Below are 20,473 nucleotides of genomic sequence, written 5' to 3'. Positions count from 1 at the left end.
CCTCTGAGTGCTGAGAGAACAGTTGTGTGCCACTACATTGTTCCTTGAGTTTCTCCTCTCTCCTCTCCTTCCCAGTACCTAACAGAGTCTTTTTCCTTGCTCCCTTAAATACTTTTTTTGAGAAGGAATTCTCTCTCATCTGGCTAGTAAGTTGGGGCTAGGAAAATGCTGGTCGAGTTGTTCCTCAGCCATGTGTGCTAAGGGCCGAGAATGAAAACTTGGTGTATGTGGGAGCGTTCATTTTCCAGCCAATGATACAGCTAACCTCATTATTTACCACTTCGCCACAAAGGCTCTGTTGAAGATGCGCTTGGTTGGACAGCAGAGAAAGTGTACCAAGGCTGCCCAGGCTTGAGCCTGGTTGCTCAGTCTCCTCCAACCTCCTCAGGCTTTGCAATTCTGGTAATAAAGTGAGACCAGCCCTTATGACTATAAACTCTCATAGGCTCTGTGGTCTACCTTTGAATAAGGCTGTGGTTTTTCTTGATGGGGTGAACCCTGAACCAACCCTTTCCCCAAAGAGTGACCTCAGGACACAGTTTTCTCAGCCTCTGAGTCACTCCCAGAGCACTGAACAGCTGACCGGAGGATGTGACAGTTAACCCAGTCTCGGGCTAGCAATGGCCACGAGCTTCCCAAGGAGACCTCCTCCAGGATGCCTCCCGTGATTCTTTGAGCCCATTTCAAACAAGAAGCTTCTCAAGTATGTATGAGAGACAGCGGCAGTCTGGCTCCTCATCTTCACCCTGCGCTCTGAAACAGCTGGTAACCAGCGGCTGAAAAACACAGAAAAGGATTAGACACCCATACCTGGTTCTTGGGGAATCTGGGACGCGGGATGTGAAACTTATTTCAGTTCTGTCTTTGGAACTTTTAATATTTGAGTTTAAAGGATATGAGCCCAAGACTTAAATTAAACTGATGACAGACACCCTTGAATTTCTGATAGCGTTTTATCCTGTATAAACGGGAACGGAAGGCCCAAGCCTTCATCCTTATTCTTTTCTCTGGTCTATGGCAGGCCCCTCTTCCAGCTTTGTGTTCCAGTCTTCCTCCAGTGTAGCTGTCACCTTTGACTGTGTCTTCAAACCCTTCACTGCCCTAAGACTCATTCCCTAACTACACGGGTTTAATTGACTTAATTTACACCAGCATTCAGGTAACATGCACGCCGTTAACAGGGCTAATAGAGATGAGTAATCAGCTTCCACAGACAGCCGACTTTGAATATACGGATGATGTATTTAGTGTGTATCACAGGTGCCTGCCTGACTTTATGACTTTTACTGGTATTTAAAAGTAGTACGCTTAAAAAAAACATGTCAAGACTATTTTTAAGTGGAAGACTCAGTGCCTCAGAAATCAGTACATTTCTTAAAGACATAAACTGCTGTTTATATCAGTAATTCATCAATGACTCAGTAAACAGATGTATTTCTGTTCTTGGGTCATTCTGAAAGTACCACTTCTAATTACAGCGTCCCCTTCAGACTTGTTTCTGCTCATTTATAATTAATTAGTAGGTGGTAGAGTAAAATCTTGAGAGTAAGCCAAATAAAACAGGGTTTGAATGTTGTGACTGCACTTTAGCCCGTGTTGGGAGTCCCGTTAGATTGGGAGGGGGCGTGTGAAGGGGTGGAAGCTGACTCTTTCCTCTCTGTCACTGTCCTCATTGCTGTGACAAAATGCCTGGCAGAAACAACCTGGAAGGGGAAGACTTTATTCTGGCTCGTGGTTTGAGAGGGTTCAGTTCATGTACTGGAGTATAGGATCATGCCAGCGAGATCATGCCATATGGGAAAGAGACTTTGCCCATGGCCGCCAGGAAGCAGAGAGAACTGGAGTTGCAGAAGGGAACCAGGGCAAGGTAGAACACTCCTCAGGGACTTCCTTCCTACAGCCAAGACCAAAAACGCCCATAGGTCTAAGCAAATTCTGAAATCACCTGTGAATTAAACCGTTAGATCAGAGTGCTCACGCTCTAATCTCTGCACGCTTCCCGGCAGACACACAGAACTCTGCGTTATGAGCATCTTCAGCAATTCTCATCCGGTCACGCTGACTACACAAACCATCGTGAGATGTTCAGGCAGTGAGGATTTGGTTGTCAGGGCATTGTTTACACTTGTGTCGAAGGATGCTCTTGCTCACAAGATAGAGACAGAAGTTGTTAGATTTTATTAGTATTGGCTTGCAGAGTGTTTTCAATATTTCACACTACAAAACTACTGATAATGAATGCCAATCAAAGCAGACACAGGCCACCTGAAGGAAATTTTTAAAAGCATTTTCCTTTTAGAGAATTTGTGTTTTGTTAATCTTGAGATTCTTGAGAGAAAAACAAGTTTCACAACTTTGAGCCCAGTTTGAAGCAAGTTTTAACTAACCACTGGCCAGGTCCACCTCTGGGTCCCCAGCAGACAGCCATGGGTCACATTTTGCAGGGACTTAAAAAGGCCAAAGTCATAATTCATTGCATTTCCCTTTAGGTCCAATCAGGGGGGAGCATACACGCTGATGTCTTTCCTGCCCATGCCCCTCCCACCCACATGTGATCAAGCACTTCTGGTGTAGTTGCTTCAAACAAACTTGTTTAGGGGAGAGAAACCGCGTGGCTTATTTCCCAAGAATGACAACTCCCAATTTCAGGAAGTTACCTTGTCCTTGGGCAGGTGGGGCGTACAGGTTAATTTTGACTCTTACAATCCCATCCCTTTAAACAAGGCTTTTTAGTATTTAAGCCTAGGGTAATGGAAGCCTTCTTCAGTGTCCTGTGCAGGTCAGCGACTTATACTGCAGTGCCTGTAGGACCCATCCTGGAAGCCTAGCATCAGTGAAGGCATGGTGACGGGGCATCGGGTGTGAGGCGTGTGAGAACTCTCGCTGATTGTCGGCGGGCATGGGCTTTATTGCACACAGTCCTAAATGCCTCGTGTTGAGAGATCACTATATAAATCTTAAGTGCTGGCCACAGAGTACGCCTTTGGCACAAACTAGTGTTCACTGTGTGGCTAGTAGAGAAATGAAGTTTGAGACGGCTTCTTTGGGTTGTGGGTTTTTTGTTTGTTTGTTTATTTCTGAGTGTCACATGACAGTTGATTTCTGGTTTTTTTGTTTGTTTATTTTTGAGTGTATGTGACAGTTGATTTCGAGACTCCTTATTGCATCTCGAATGTCTTTTACCGAGGTGTGCTTTGTGTGGCGAATTCCTTCTTCACCCCTTGAGACGTACGTGTGTGGCTTCTCGTCTTCTCACCTGAAGGGCACTCCTCTCTCCTGGGCACTGTCCTCGCTCTTTGCCTCCGGTGAATTTGTCTCACTTTATCCCAGGTCCCCTGGCATTCTGGCTGGGTGGAATTGTATCTTCCTTTCTTTATTACCCAGCGTCCCCGCTGATCAGTTATGGCTCACCGGTGTGTCCTGCTCAGTTGAGGGGTGTCTAATAACGGGAAAGCCTTCAAGTTGGAGCATGAGTGTCGTCAGTCACGTGTTACTTGGAAGGAGGAAGAAAGGCTAAAGAGCAGGCTCAGGAGTAAGGTCTTTGCTACAGACGCCCACATCTGACTCTATTAACCTCACAGCCTACATGGGGTCTCACTCGGACTCTGGCTCCACACCTGGGTGTTCTCCTGAGTGAAGTGATGAGAAAAGCCCAGGAGTTAAAACATCCCAGGGAATTTACTCTGAAGGATAGGGGAAATGTAGCATTTGGGGGGAGTTCCTCACATCACATATCAAAGAATATGTTTTTTTTTTAAATAAAAACTTCCAATGGGTGGAAATTGAGACGTCCTTTGTCCAGACGGCTGGTGCTCCTGCCAGACACTAGACACAGGGCCCCTTGTGTCGCCCGCTGGCACGGTATGCCTGTTCTCCTTGTGCTTTTCTGCTGAGTTGGTTCTGGTAAAATTGTCTTCCCAAGTCATTACATGAAGTCTAAGCTATTCCGAAGGAATGGGTGGCTGGTACTGTCACTTGGCCACTAAGAAATATTTGTGTAGACGTTTGATCCAATCTGTATTTTTATTTAATGTGTAATTGGGGAAAAACAGCAAAGACAAATTTAAATGCTTGCATCTCTAACCTTGTCACGGTGTCGGAGCCCTCATTCATCATCATTATCTCGGATTCCTGCAGCCAGCCGACTTCATAGGCAAGCAAGCACTGAAGCAGATCAAAGCCGAGGGCCTGAAGCGGAGACTCGTCTGCCTCACCTTGGCAACGGAGGATGTGGATCCGGAGGGAAATGAAAGCATTTGGTACAAGGGCAAGGTGGGTGCCAGGGCCACCCCATCACCCACAACCGAATTTCTCTGGGCTCTACTGGGGTGGGTTTTTTGCCCCCTAATTTATCTGCTCACTAAAAGGATGGCACAGTTTTAATTTCTGAGCTGACGTTAAAGAAACAGAAAGCAAGTAACTGACAAGAAACTGAAATGCTGCTCATTTTTGTAAACAGAAGAATCTGATTTGAAATATATTGGAAAACAATATATTTATGTGTGTGAATGCAAAATATTGATTTTGTAAGAATTTGGTATTCGATTTAACTTCTCAGGAATCTCTTTAAAAGATACTATTAGCACAACAACCACAGATCCAAATGGACATGTCATGACAATGAGGGTTGACGCTTAGATGGTGACATGGGATGGTGCCACCTTCTCATTTGGTTTCTCAGGAAGAATATGGTTGCTATCTTCCAACTTTGCATTGTTCACAGCCTTCTCAAAGTTCGGTCTAAGCAGGGTTAGTGGGGTAGCCCAGCCACAGGTCTCCATTCCCTTCACTTTCTCTGTTTGTAAAGTCCAGTGTGGCTCAGCATCTGGATGTGATTCGGCTGGTGAGGGGTGCCCAGTGGGCTGATGGGAGAGAGAGAGAGAGCACTGGCCCTTCGAGGCCCTTCTAAGAGCTGTTTATTCTATGTAGAGCAGGGTCGGCTTTGTTAATACGAGAAGCTCAGAGATCCCGGTCTTGTGATTTTTCTCACGGACTGTAGCGCCTCTGAGACCTGTTTTCATTTTCTCCATCCCTAGTGGTAGGTGGCTGGAGTCGGGGGACCTGTGGCATCGAATCATAACCTCACTGAACAAACGCAAACGAAGGCACATGCCTCTGACAGAACTGTTGTGGCTGAATTGCCCCTACATACCAGATATTTTTCACCTGTTTGCTCGTTCAGCTTTGCAGCATCCCTGCTGGACACGTGTGAGCATTTCTGTCATAAAGATGAGGCTCAGAGAGAACGGGTCAATCCGTTCAGTTTCTACAGCCTGTGATTGGTTGATGGAGCTGAGTTAATCCACCTATATTCGGGCTTTGATTCTTGCCCCTTCCTCTAAAGACTGCTGACTCTTTCAGTTTGTCCTCTTTCTGTCCTGGCTGGTGTATCCTGAAGTCACTTTACTACCTAGTTATACGCCACAGCTCCACGTGTTGTCTGAGCATGTTATCACACACAGTGGAGCTAACAGGCTTTCCTCAGATCTCCAGTTCCTCTCTGCCTTTCCCACCAGGCTGGTCTTCACTTCCCTTCTCAGCCAGGGCTGAGCTTGCCCTTCTGTTTGAAATGTTCCTTGTGGCCCTTCCTTCCTCTTTCCTTTCTCTATATTTGGATCCCCTGGAAACAGAGTTATAGATAGCTGTGACCCACCACATGGGCACTGAGAATCAAATGCAGCAACAAGGGCTCTCAGCTACTGGGCCCCTTTCCGGCTCTCGACCTCATTCCTTGATATATGTTGTTAGCTAGGAACTCCGATGAGCTCAGCATTCAATAAACTGAAGCAGGAGGATCATCAGTTTCAGACCAGCCTGAGCTATGCAGTGAATTTGAGGCCAGCCTGGGTTGCACAGCAACTGCCTGTTCTTCCTCCGATTTCTAGTTTGTCCACAGTTGACACGACTTCTACCAAGCACCAACTGCTATTAACCAGGTTCTTGACCTGATTGCTCATCTTGATTTCTTCATCTATAGAATGAAGCCCCTGGACCGGATAATGTCTACACCTGTTTTAGTCAGGGTTGCTATTGCTGTGACGAAACACTATGACCAAAAAGCAAGTTGGGGAGGAAAGGGTTTATTTGGCTTACACTTACAGATCACTGTTTATCTCCAAAGGAATTCAGGACAGAAACTCAAACAGGACAGGAATCTGGAGGCAGGAACTGATGCAGAGGCCGTGGAGGGATGTTGCTTACCGGCTTGCTCCCGTATGGCTTGCTCAGCCTGTTTTCTTATAGAACTCAGGACCACTTGCCCATGGATGGAACCACCCACAATGGGCTTGGGCCCTCCTGCATCAATCACTAATTGAAAAAAAAAATGGATCTTATAGGGGCATAATTATTATTCTCTCCTTTTAGGTAACTCCAGTTTCTTGTGTCAAGTTGATATAAGACTAGCCAGCACAATGGCTCTTTCTATCTTTGAATTTTTTTTTCTAATCATTTATCCCCCAACTTTGTTTGTATCTTTCCTTTGTTTTATATTATTTTACTTTACTCTCATCCAAGTTCTTCAGCATTTCTAATATGTCTGTGTTAGTTAGTTTGTGTGTCTGTGACTGAAAAAGCCAAGAGAGCAACCTAGAGGAGGGAAGAATTCTTTTGGCTCAAGGTTTCAACGAACCCAATCCTCTGTTGGTTGGCCCCATGTTCTTGATCAGAGCATCATAGCAGGGGGAGGGTGGGAGCAGAGCAAAGCAGGCTTTCCTCTTCCTGGTTGGCAGGTAGAAGATGGAGGAGGAAACCAACAGGAAGTGGCTAAAGCAGAGGCCCATGGACGTAGTCCCAGTGACCTATTCCCTCCCAGTAGGCTCCATCTCCCTCCTTTCACTGCCTCCCAGTGATGCCATCATCGTATAGACCCATCAAGGTGCTGCTCGGCTGATTAGATCAGAGCCCCCATAATGCAGCTCTAACTGGAAACTTCCTCACAGACACGTGTAGAGCTGGGCTTTGCTAATCTCACTGTTTCATAATTCAAACAAGCTGTCAGTCAAAATTAGTCATTATCTTCCATTACCCTCCTACCGACATGCTGCTACTGTACTCAGCCGTGAATGCTGGAGATGTCGTGCTCATTCTGTAGCTAAGGATGACCCTGAACTTCTGATTCTCCTTCCTTCCAAGTGCTGGCTGGTACTTCAGGAGCATGCTGCCATACCCAGCTTTATGCTGAGCTTGGGATGGAGCCCAGGGCTCTGTGTGTGCTAGGCAGGAGCTCTACTGACTGAACCACATCCCCTGCCCAGTTTATCTTTCTTACCTCATGCCAGGTGCTAATAGAGTTCTAAGCCAATTATAGGATCCTTCCTCTCAAATTCCCTAACAGGAGCCTGCCTGCTGTTGACGCTTAGTAGGGTCATCACGTTTATTGTGCTAAAAGCCTTCTTTTTTATCTACCAGGCTATTTCTTTACTTTTTTTAAACTTTTTGATATTTATTTATTATATATATAATATTCTGTCTGCGTGTATGCCTGCAGGCCAGAAGAGGGCACCAGACCCCATTACAGATGGTTGTGAGCCACCATGTGGTTACTGGGAATTGAACTCAGGACCTTTGGAAGAACAGGCAATGCTCTTAACCACTGAGCCATCTCTCCAGCCCCTAGGCTATATCTTTTAAGCTACCAACCAGCTATTAAATCATGAAACAGAGACTTATTATTAGTTTTGAATGCTCAGTCTAGCTGAGGTGTGTTTCTGGCCAACCCTTTTAACTTAAATGAACATATTTTTCTTTGTTTATTTTTTGTCTTGTGGCTTTTTACCTTTTCTTACTTTCTTGCTGTCTCTGTCTGACTGGCTGACAGCTGCCTGGCTTCTGGCCCCAGGTGTGTCCCTCCTTCTCTCCTCCTCCTTCTCTCTCTTCTTCTTCCTTCTTTTTGAGCTTAGATTTCTCCTCACATTTATCCTCTCTGCCTGCTAGCCCCACCTATCCTTTTGCTGCCTAGCTATTGGCTGTTCAGCTATTTTATTAGACCAATCAGGTGCCTTAAGCAGGCAAGGTGAAACAGATGCAGCACATTTTTACATAATTAAATGCACATTCTTATATCATAAAACAAATGCAGAATAAACAAAAGCAACACACTTCTATGCAGGTAAAGTAATAGTCCGCAGCATAAACAATGTAACTAATTAAAATAATATATCATATAATATTCCTAGATAAAAGATCTTCCATGTCAAATCCTCATTTCCAGAGATCATCTTTATAAAATGTCCGTAAGTGTCTGGATTGACACACTGATTATGCATATCTATGAGGGGCCGTGTGACACAGTGTGGTGATCCTTTCAGGGTGATTGACAGCTCCATTATCAGAGACATTATCATTTCTTTGTGTTGACAGCACTTATTTTTATTTGCTTGGTTGTTTTTTTTTTTTTTTTTGTGATAGGGTCTGTCTAGGTAGCCCTGGCTATCCTGGAACTTGCTATGTAGACCAGGCTGGCCTCACCTGCCTCTCCTCCCCAGTGCTGGGATTCAAGGCATGGGTCACCTTGTGAGGCAATCGGGAGCATTTAGAAGCCTCTCTATTAACTACATGAGGCATTGTCCTTCTGGTCAGATATTCTTTAGGTTTTGGAATGATTGATACTTTTTTGTTTTTTTGTTTCCTGACTATGCTTATCTCCTATGCTTTTGGTATTTGACATTTTATTACTATAAACATTCCCAGTGTTGGGGATAGAAAATAAGTTTATGTTCTTCAATGCATTTTATATTTTTTTTTGTAGTTTACTCTGTGACAGCAATGTTGTAGGCACAACAGCAAATTAAACAGAAGAGAACCATTGTCTTTGTGGAGTTTATACACTAGGGGAGAGGGGGTGGACAAAGAGGGGAGTCCATGAGATGTATGCATGTCAAATGGTGATGGGCAGCCTTTGGGGACAGTCTAAGTGGGGGTTGGGGGATGCCTGTCCTTAATATGGTTTAAGTTTTTAGAAATTAAGACTTAAGGGCACTTTAGATCTGAAAGACCATTAGCAGCAAAGGGGGTTTTTAGGAAGAGGCTTGTGGGAAAGTCTAGAGAGCTCAGGAGGTAAACGCAGTGGTCGTTGTCATTACCTTTGTCTCTCCTCTTTCTGCTTACAAATCGCAATACATAGGGACAGCAGAAAAGGCACAATATGTTACCATGCAACTTTAAAATGTGCCACTTTCGTGAAAGTTCATTTCCCATGCTGTCTTGCATCAGTTAGAGACTTAATTTAAGAGACAAACGAGAAAAGGCTAGAAATAAATGAGAATTATATACATTGTTTAAAAACAAAATCCCAAGGTCAATGTTCCAATAAACAAAGAGTGAGGGTCTACTAGGGGAGGGTGGGACACGTGTCCTTATGGTGTCCTCGGTGAGAAGGGATGGGTCTAATTGAACCCAGAGGAGTTGGGGTAGATTGTGCTAGAAGAAAAAAAAAAAACTCTCTGTGGATTTTATAAGTAAGATAAAAGGAAAGGCTAGATTTTGAAACTGTCTCGGGCTAAAGTAGAAATGAAAGTCAATGTTAACACAAAACAAAGCCCCTTTAAAAATTAACACTCAATACAAAGTCCTCTTAGGAGACTAAGGAAGAAATGTCAGCAAGCATTTCCTGTCGGACCTTAGGAGAAGCAGGATGGCTGCGGAATCTCTGAGTGATTGAAGGCTTGTGATCAGTGAGTCAGGGGACAGCACCCAGTGTCACCCAGAGCTCTTCCTGTTTCTTAAGTAGCCCAGGCAAACCAGGTCAACTCTCTTACCTGCCCACACAAATCTCTGGTTTACAGATGTAGAAAGGAATCCAAAGTCGCCATGACAGCCTTTAGACCTCCACCCTCTTGGACCTAGATCCTTGTTTTGTGTTACTAAAGTCTGACCCAAAGGAGAAAAAGCAACTTCAAAGCATGTGCAGTATTTTAACTGTCAATCATATGCCAGGAGAAAACGTTCAACTCCGTTGTTTCTGTCTTTAATAGCCAGTTCTCATTATAAGCTCACGGAGAGCTACTGATTCAGGATTTCAAAGGGATAGTTAAAAACCCGGACCTCAGAGATAAGATCTAGGGCTAAGTTCGTGAGTGTGCTAACATCCAAAAGGCTGAAGTGACGAGGGCTAGCCTGTGCTCTTGTCAGAGGGACTAGGTGGACTCATGCTGTGAGTGCTGACACCATCCATGTGCAGTTCACTGTGCTGGACAGAAGGAACAGCAGAATGTCATGAGACCTCTTGTGTGTGGTGTGTGTGGGGGGTCTGTATCTGCGTGAGTACATTTCTTTACATGTCCTATTTTGCTTTTGTTGTCTTCTATTCTTTGTTCCAAGCAGTGTTTTGATTTAACAAGTGGTTTTGAATTTTAATTTCTTCAAAGAGAGGTTTTCACTTTATGTGCCTGTTTGCCTGCTCATGTGTGTACCCTGTGTGTGCAGTGCCTAAGGGCCTGAGGGGACGCCAGGTACAGGAGCTGGAGTTGTCACAGGTCATGGGTATTGGGACCAAGAAGCAAGTGCTCTCGGCTGCTGAGCCATATCTCCAGCCCGTCATTCTGTTTTTATTTCTGTCATCCTTTCCTTTAGATCTGGCTTGCACTCGCCTTCTGATTTTCTAAAGAGGCTTATTGCATGATTTTTTTTCCCATAAAGTTCCTATTATCAACTCCTGGGTTTTGATTGCTTTATTGGTATTGTTCGCACCCCAGTTACCTAGAAACGTCCCTGTTTTTGATGGCTTGTTTCTTTGCCCACTGCCAACTAAGGTAGGGTGCAATCTTACCAAACACATTTTTATTGACTTATCTATCATGTGCTGGCTGTAGCCTTTCCTCTCTCTGGAAGCGTTAACCCTCCATTCCTGCCAACCTAATTCCACCTGTTTTCAAATTATAACGTAGGCTTTTCATGTTTTAAGCATGGCGTTTTGGTTCTATTTTCTTATAGCTCTATTATTTCTCCCACCTAAGCTGGAAGCTCTTGAAGGTAGGTGCCAGGACTCCTGCCCATTTCTCCAGAGTCTAGGAGATGTGGTAAAACTAACTGCTAACATCACACTTTACCTAGGTGCCTTCTAATGGGCAAGGCTGAAATGCCCTCCCCCAGACAGGCTCTCCGCAGACAGTGCTGGTGAGGATGTGAGAGGCAAAGACGCCCTTGAGCACTGCTGGTGGGAGGGTTAACTAGTGCGGTCCCAAGGGACAAAGAAGAATGTGTGGAACTGGAGATCATTGTGTTAAGTGACAGAAACCAGATTCAGAAAGAGAGGGTTATGTGTTTGCTTTCATCTGTGGAATATAGATTGAAAAATATCTATAGGTAAGACATAAAAGTAGAAAGGGACCAGCAGGATGGGGGGATGGGGAAGGACATGGGGCACACGTGTAAATATTTCAGGATGAATTGTACTCTGTACTGTGAATATATGCTAATAGCCTCCTCCCCACTGTGAGCCAACTCTCTAGCTCGGGAAACATCTGGAGACGAGAAGCACAATGCTCTGACCTTTATGCTGACATGCTGAGGACAGCTGTTCTTCTTTTTCAGGTGGTTGGCAACACAACGTCCGGAAGCTACAGCTACAGCATCCAGAAGAGCCTGGCTTTTGCTTATGTCCCCATAGAGCTCAGTGAAGTGGGGCAGCAAGTGGAGGTTGAACTGCTGGGTAAAAATTACCCAGCAACCATCATACAAGAACCCCTGGTACTCACCGAACCTACTAGAACCAGACTCCAGAAGGATGGTAGAAAGACAAAACTTGAGAAGGGCCCGTTCCCGCCAACTGGGCTGTAGCTAACAGGACCGCTCTGGAGTCCTGCTCCAACCAGGATAAAGGTTCCCAAGACTTCATTTCAGAATCATCAACATCTTAGTAAAAGCTTTTTCTTAATTGTTTTCTGAACACCATGGCTTGATGAATCAGCGATTTGCGTCGTCCATTCAAATGAGGAATTTAATGGATACTTTTTACTACCCCAAACTGATGTATATGAAACCCAGTCTGAGAAATATTAGGCGCTGGCTAACATGAAATCATGATTCTAATGGAATTAAAGGACTTCGTACTTTCAGGAACACATAATGTGGCTGAAAGCCGAAAACAAGTGAATAAATTACTTTCTACATAAAAAGATTCAATGGCATGGATGGGTTTGCCTTTTTGAGAAATTTTCCCTTAGGTGCATAAGTGGAAGTTTTAAGTTTTCATAGCATGTCTTGCTGGGGGCAGCTGCCTTCACTCTCTGGTCGTCACGGACATCTTTATGTAGTTCTCTTAGATATATACCGGTTTCTTAATGGCTTCCATGGAAAGCGGCTTTAGGGACATTGTGATTTCTCTTCCCGGGCTTTGCTTGCAAAGGGCTTGCGGAGAGGAGAGTCTTGTCAAGGAAGTGTGCTTGTAAATCTCCAGAAGCGAAGTTGAAGACTAAATAGATTATGCCAGCACAAACACAGTTTGAATACTGAGTGCCTCTCCTGGAGAGAGAATTAATGTGAGCCGACATCACATGACGTCCTTCTGAGCAGCTTTTCACAAAGTGTTTGACCACGCAGGTCGGCAAAGGCCTAAGAAATGACAGGATTACCCGTAGCGCTGTAGATGGCAAGGGAGAAAAACCGAGAGATAGTCCTTTGATATATTTTTTTAAAAAATCATTAGAGTTTAGCTGATGGAATAAATCAAAAGGCTTTTAAAGGTGGTACATCATTCATGATTAACTTATACATATATACATTTGCTCTGTGGTTTTGAACTTTTCCTAGGTACCAAAGAAAACTGGACCTGAAGACTTTTAAGAGTCTGTAATCAAAACAGACTCTAAAATGAGTTCTTACCCTGCAAATTTTGAAATGGCACCAAATTTACATTTTTAAATGTTTTATCCGAGAAATTACATACTAAAAGTCTCTCCCATCATTCCTTTCAGTATGTCCTCTTACATAAAGAGGGAACCCTTGCTTACACATGCTTCCTGATTATCAGGAATTTTATCCAGGCTTGAGCCCAGTTCCCCAGCGAGGCTGGCGGAAACCCCTGTGTTGGGAACATGGCTTCCTATCCTCTGGCTCCATGACTGACTGGCCTCAGGAGAGCTACTCTCTATTTATGCCAAGTGAGCTCACGTTCCTCTTATTCTGAAGATACAACAGCGAGAAGCAATGTGGAAAGCACAATATTGATAGGAGGAACGGCGGCTCATGCCTGTCATCCTAGCTCTTGAAAGCCTGAAACAGGAGGATTAACTCAAGTTCTAGAAGAGCCTGGGCGACAGAATAGGACACTGTTTTTAAAGCCCCCAACCAAACAACAACAACAACAACAGAAACCAAACAAACCACAGCCACCTAAACAAAACAACCATATTAAATTGGAATGCACAGGACATAAGCCTCGAAAAGAGGTCGTCTCTTACGTTGTAAGTTCACTAGGAAGTTGCCCAAGTTCCCTCTTCTGTTCATGTTGTACCATTAGGAGTTAGGTCACCCCTGTGTTGCTGTCCCCACCAGTCAGTGGTCTGACCTTGTCCTAGGCAATCCATTGCTAGACAGCCCAGTTTGCCCTTAGAGAGGCGAGTTAAGCAGATTTCTCCCCATGGGAATGTGGGCGGTGTCTCTCAGTGAACAAGCTGGTTAGTATGTAAAATTGGGGCTGACAAGATACACAGCAAAAGAAGCCATGAGGCCTACAGAGGCCACAAGCTTCTGAAAAGGGAGCCCCAGAGAGACAGAGACCACAAGGTCCCCAAGCACTTAGCTTCTGATGGCTAGTCAGCAGCTCTCAGATGAGCACTGTGACCCAAAAGAGCTCAAAAGTGAAGCTGGGCTTGGTAGCTCAGGCCTATAATTCCAATTTCCTGGAAGCATGAGGCAGGAGATTTCCAAGTTCAAGGCCAGCCTGGGCAACTTCATGAGATCCTGTCTCAAAATCAAAAGTAAAATGGGCCAGGGACATAGCAGTGTGGCAGAGTGTTTTCCAACCACTATGAGGCCTTAGGTTTGATCCTTGGCATCAGGGGGAGGGGGGAAGGGTGGAGGGAAAGCCCAAGTATAACCAGTTCTGGAATGTGGATCATAGACCAAGAGATTTCTGAGAATTGGGCCTAGGACTGATGTGAGCTCTGAACAGCTAACAGCCAGCATTCTTGAACAGAGGAGAGAGGGCTGGCGAGATGGCTCAACAGAGAGACTTGCAGCCAAGCCTGACAACCTGAGCTCATTCCCTGGGACTTACACGGTGGAACGGGAGAGCCAACTTCCACATGTTGTCCCTGACCTCTACTCTCTCACCTTGGCACACGTGACCTGCCCTCCCAGTAATAAATAAATAAGTATAAAAATTGGAAAGCACTAGGGAGAGATGTGTAGAAGAGCCATACAGGAAAACCATTCTGAAGAACTGATGATGGCTGCACCTAGTGGCACACACCTGCAACCCCAGCACTTGGGGCTGAGGCTGGAGGATGTGGAGTTCAAGGTCATCCTGGGCTACAAGAGACCCAGGTACAGGAGAGGGAATCTCTCTCTTTTAGGATACTTAAGGATGTTACTATGCTGTTGATGTTCACGTCCTAAGGATTTTGCATCTTTCTTTTCTACTGATGGGGAAATGACAGGAGAAAAACTATTTTAACACTTCGAAGTCTGCAGTGGAGGGTATTAAATAGGTGAGCTAGATTCTGGATGTTTGTGGACCTCCCTTTGTGAATATATAAACTGAGCTGAAGGAAGGAAAGCCGAGGAGGGTTAGAAAAGAGCAGCCGTGAAAGCGAGGGCCGTTCACAGCACCAGGGTCTGAGAAGGCAGCTGAGTCCATTCTGCCCTTTGAGGAGCCAGGGGAATGGGTGCCTGCCCCAAGTGCCTAGTGTAGCTGTGTCCTTTGAGCGGAATAGACTTTGGTCTGGGTAATTTTGGTGTGTGGTTTTTTTTATTTATTTGCAAGTTGTATTATTAAAAAAAGTAAAAGTTTATGACGTTTAGAAAAGTAGGGAAGCTAGAGGGCTGGCTTAGTGTTTTTGAGCTCACATTGCTTTTGCAGAGGACCTGGGTTCAATTCCCAGCACCCGCATGGCAGCTTACAGCTAGATTCTGGATGCAACTCTAGTTCCTGGGGATCAAATGCTCTCTCTGACACACACATGGTACACATACATACATACCCACAAATTGCTCATAATACATAAAGTAAATAAATATTAAAAATATTAGTGTATATAGTGTTGGGCCAAAATTATCTCGGGGCCTATACCTCAGGGCCAGTAGGACAGAGAAAAACCTGGCTGGAGTTTGAAGGATAGTCTCAAAGCTACTGAGGGGGGGATCAGACAGCAAAATCTAGGTAGCTGCCCCAGAGGGAGGGCTTGATTGTCTCTCATTGGCTGGAGGTGCCCCTACATACACTATGTCACTTAACCTATATAAGCTGACTCTCACAGTAATAAACTGAGTTCCTGCTTTGACTTGACTCCCTATCACGTCTGATTGTCTTGCATCATGGGGCTGTGGGTCTGATTGTCCTGCACCATGGGGCTGCGGAACAGGCAGATAGCGCACTCACCTTTCCCTGGGGAAGCAGGCTAAGGAGGACCGGCATATAGAACCATCCCAGCTTTATCTCTCTGCCACTAATAGTTGTAGAAATCACAGGATCGTGGAGGTAGTGGATAGTGCGGAGGCGTCAGGACTGAAGGACTCCAGACCTGCTTCTCGTCAACAAAGCACAGACAGCGCTTGTTCCATCCCTGATGCCACACCTGTATTTCAAATGAGTGGTCAACAGCTTAGAGAAGGATGTGTTGGTCTATACAGACCAGCTCTGGGGAAGTAGTGATTGCCGAGCAGACAAGCCCCTCCCATTACAGAGATTGGGGGTCATTAAGGATGGACCCTTCTTTCCAGGTGGGCTTCCGATCCCATGTCTTGTTTCTTGTTAATACTAGAACAAGAAACTCCTGCCTTAGGATTTAAACTGCAGTATAAGGAGGTGGCGCAGAATCTAGGCCTTGTTGTGGTCCTTCAAAGCTACTTCCTCTGGTCAAAAGAATAGGAATTAAGTTCTACTATGACCCTGGGTGGAGACGTCACAGTCTGAGATACCCAAAACCTTGTATGCTAGTCTCTGCCTTCAAGGATTACAGCTGGGCCTGTCAATCACTTGAGTAGGGAAACTAGTTCACCTGAAGACATGCTAAGGCTAGGGGAGGACTAATTGTCCCCTTAACGCTATAGTGTTTTTAGCCTTCCAGCAGCCTCTTCGTCAGGGATGCTCGAGTACCCCGCAAGCAGCACAGCAGAGCTGTCCTAACTTTGCCTTTTCCTGCCTTCAGATACTGGCCAAAAGCCTCCACATGGGTTCCCTGGATCTCCGGACTTTCTCTTTCTCTGAAGGCCCTGCCTTTCCACCATGCAGGTGCTTGCTGACCTCAATGGCAGATGGCTGGCTTTCTCTCTTCTTCTTTGCCTTCTCTCTGCCTGGCAGTTGCCAAGATCTGCAGCTTGCCTGCCCTGTTGACTTTCTCTCAGAGACTTATAAAATCGTCCCAAAGCTTTCTTCGGAGTCCGTCTCTAAGTTCCTTTCTTAAGAAGAGGTTTCCCTGGCAACACAGCTTTCCAGGGCTGTCCAGACTGCAGAAGCCCCAGGCAAGCATTTAGGAAAAGAACACATAGCTCTGCAGTTAAAAGTGATGCTGTTGTAAATGTCCAAGGGACAACTCCTTTAGAGAATGAGGGGAAGGGGAAGAGGGGCAGAACATAAGGAGCCATCAGGTAAAAATAAAAGCTGAAAGTACCCCTTAGGACCAGGTTTTTCATGCCACCATTACGAACAGTTTTAGGAGACCAGTGAGAAGTCAGATTGCATCATAAGACGAACAAGAAACAAGAAGTTGGAGAATTGGGACACACACTTTTTTTTTAAAGTCTGGGGTAAGTAACCTTTAATAAGATGATTAAAAGGCTGTCAGTTAGCAGCAAGCATTTGACTGCAGATTAAAAACACTCCTAATAACAGAAGCTGGGGTGATGATGGTTTTTATTAAATCACTTAAGAAGCTTGGTAGGTGCCAGAACTTCATAGATCTCTTTTCCTATGTTGTTGAAGCCTCCTCAATTCTAACTACATGATTAATATCAGAAGGAAGGAGATGTCAACTAAGATTAAAGGCTGAAACACACCCGCCACCCGAATTAAGCAGAATGGTTATTGATGATGCTAGTGGCATGAACTATATCAGGGAATGGATGAAGACAAAATCCAGGCTGTCATACATATCAATATATGATTATGTAACATATGATTACCTTCAAGTTTGCACTTTTGGTTAATTACATCTTTGGGTTTTAAAAGGTTTTTTTTTTTAATTGTATGTATGTGCATGTGTCTGTGTGTGTATGTGAGACGGAGAGAGAGAGAGAGAAAGAGAGGGGGGGAGAAGAGAGGGAGAGAGAGAGAGAAAGAGAGAGAGAGAGAGAGAGAGAGAGAGAGAGAGAGAGAGAGAGAATATTCTGGATGTCTTTCTTCTGGTGGAGGGCTTGAGCCCATGACATTTGCTTGGCTGTCTGTCTTCCACTATCACTCTTCACCTTATTTTTTTGGAACAGGTGTTTCACTGAACCTCGAGATCACTGATTAGCTAAACTGGTCAGCTCTAGGACCCACCTCTCTCCCCCAACCCTCACCTCAGTGCTAGCATTACTGGGGCACAGAACCACACATGGCTGTGTGTATGGTGTGTGTGTGTGTGTGTGTGTGTGTGTGTGTGTGTGTGTATAGAGGAGCAGGGTTTCTTTGTGTAGTCCTGGCTGTAGAACAGGCTGGCCTCGAACTCACAGAGATCTGTCTGCCTCTGCCTTCTGAGTGCAGGGATTAAAGGCGTGCGCTGCCACGGCCTGGCCACCCATAGCTTTTATGTGAGTGCTGGGTTCCGAACTCAGGCTCACATGCTTGCACGGCAGGCACTTTAGCAGCTGACCATCTCCCCAAGTCTCATTTTGTAGCCCAGACTGTCTTTGATCCTCCCCCAGCCCCTCAGGTGCTAGAATGCCAGGCCTGTAAGTTCACTTACATCCATGAACACTGAACCGTTTACAGAGGTAATTTGGAGAGCTACAGTTTTCTCATGGGTTCCCAGTATTCACCGCTCCATGCCATTCATTTTCAGAATGAGGTTTTGCACTGGATTCATTCAAGTTTACATAGTCTGAGTCTATGTCTTCAGTCCCTATAGATCTATCTATCCTATGTTTAAGACCCAAATTGGAAATAACAATAACCACAGAGTATTTAAAAAGAAAGGGGCAGAAAGCAAGCCTCTTAGATTCCATTGTTCTGTGTGACTGGAGTTCTCGTTTGTTGTGTATGTTATTAGCTAAACTGTAGGCAAACTGTGAGCTTCAATGTGTACAGTAAGAGAACACGGTAGGGTCATACATGAAGTATCTCACCAGTTTTGAATGTATATGTCAAATTCAGACTCTTTTCAGATTGTTTAAAGATTAGTTTATTCTGTTCATGTGCATGTGTGTATGTGTGTGGGGTATGCCACCTGTGTGCAGGTGCCTGCTGAGCCAGAAGAGGGCGCTGGATTACATGTAGGTGAAGTTACAGGCGGTTGTGAGCTACTCAACATGGGTGCTGGGAACTGAACTCAAACCCTCTAAAAGAGCAGCAAATACTCTGAATTGTTGAACCCCAGATTTCTTCTTTTCAAGTTGTTAATTGTGTGACAAAACAAAGAAGCACTCTGTGAATTTCCTGCTGAATAGGGATTTTTTTTTCAAGTACAGAGGATACTTAAAGTGATCTAGAGTTGTTCTCGAAGAAACAAAGACACAGACGATTGTAATAGGGTTGTAAAAGCAGATTCGCCAAACTCATCATTAGAGTGGAGTCTTTTCCTAACCACAGGCTTGTCTGATGCTCATGTAAAAAAAAAAAAAAACTGATGGCAAAGCCTAAAAAATGGTTTTTCAATAAATGGACAAATCTGGCTGCACTGACATTTAAACACTGATGCTTGAAAAAAAAAAAACTGGTTTTGCTGAAGTCATTGACACTTTTGTAAAAGTTTGGGTTTAAAGACAGAAAGGCTGAGGGGCTGGGAGATTGCTCAGAGGTTAAGATCACTTTCAGAGGACCAGAGTTCCATTCTTGGTACCCACATGGCAGCTTACAACCATCTGTAACTTCAGGGAATCTGACTCCCTCTTCTGGCCTCTGTGGGCACTGCACCCATGTGGTACACATATATACATGAAATTTAAAAAGCAATAAATGAATTACATACATGGCAGACTAGTTTATTGCAACAGAATGTGTATATATGAATTAATATAGCCCTTTTTATTTTTTTAAATTTATTTTATTTAAATAGCATTTTTAAATTTATTTTACATAATGACTGCAGTTTCCCCTTCCTTTTCTCCTCCCGGTCCCCGTACCCCACCTCCACCCACTCTCCTCCCCACCCCTACCTCCATCTTCCCATCTATTTCACCTCTCATCCACTCCTCCATCTCCATTCAGAAAGGAACAGGCCTTTCCATGGGCTTGAACAAAACATGACATATCAAACTGAGGTAGGATAGAGCTTCTCCTCTCGCATCAAGCCTGAGCAAGGAAATCCAATACGGGGGAACAGGTTCCCAAAAGCCAGGTAGGCACTAGGAACAGATCCTGATCTCACTGCTAAGAGCTTTACAAAGAGACCAAGCTATACAACTGTCACACGCATGCAGAGGGCCTAGGTCGGTACCATGGAGGTTCCCTAACTGTTGTTCCAGAGTCTATGAGCTCCCAGGAGCTCAAGTCAACTGTCTCCGTGGATTCCCCTGTCATGATCCCCCTGTCTCTTCACCAACCCCACATCTGACAGAGGTCTGATCTCCAAAATATACAAAGAACTCAAGAAACTAGACATCAAAATATCAAATAATCCAATTTAAAAATGGGGTACAAATCTAAACAGAGATTCTCAACAGTAAACTCCAATGGCCAAAAGACATTTAAGGAATTGCTCAACATCCTTAGTCACCAGAGAAATGCAAATCAATAATGACCCTTAACACCTGTCAGAAGGGCTAAGATTAAAAAAAAAAAACACTGATAACAGCATGTAGTGGAGAGGAGTCAGGAGTCAGGGTAACACTCTTTCACTACTGGTAGGAATGAATATTTGTACAGCCACTTTGGAAATCAATATGGTGGTTTCTCAGAAAATTGGGAATCAATCTTTCTCAAGACCCATATCAATCTATATCCATCTTGGGCATATACCCAAAGGATGTGCAATCATACCACAAGGAAACTTGCTCAACTATGTTGATAGCAGCATTATTTGTAATAGCTAGAACCTGAAAACATCCTAGATGCCCATCAACTGAAGAATAGGAAAAAAAGTGATACATTTATACAATGGAGTACTACTCAGTGGTAAAAAAATCAATGACATCTTGAAATTTTCAGGCAAATAGATGGAACTAGAAAAAAAAA

General features: G+C 44.5%; 1 protein-coding gene across 1 annotated transcript in view; it reads left to right on the top strand.

Moving 5' to 3' along the window:
- Positions 1-11,887, top strand: part of Dmgdh (dimethylglycine dehydrogenase) — a 68,672-nt gene extending 56,785 nt beyond the window's left edge. The window contains exons 15-16 of the mRNA XM_050153754.1: positions 4,138-4,272; positions 11,533-11,887. Of these exons, the coding sequence (XP_050009711.1) occupies positions 4,138-4,272; positions 11,533-11,778 (381 nt within the window). The 3' untranslated portion in view covers positions 11,779-11,887. The remainder of the gene's footprint in view (positions 1-4,137; positions 4,273-11,532) is intronic.
- The last annotated feature ends 8,586 nt before the right edge of the window (positions 11,888-20,473 follow it).

Source organism: Alexandromys fortis, unplaced genomic scaffold (assembly GCF_014885135.2).
Source record: "Alexandromys fortis isolate MF-2015 unplaced genomic scaffold, M_Fortis_MF-2015_v1.1 scaffold_79, whole genome shotgun sequence".
Classification (NCBI taxonomy): domain Eukaryota; kingdom Metazoa; phylum Chordata; class Mammalia; order Rodentia; family Cricetidae; genus Alexandromys; species Alexandromys fortis.
This window is presented reverse-complemented; position numbering and strand designations above follow the sequence as displayed.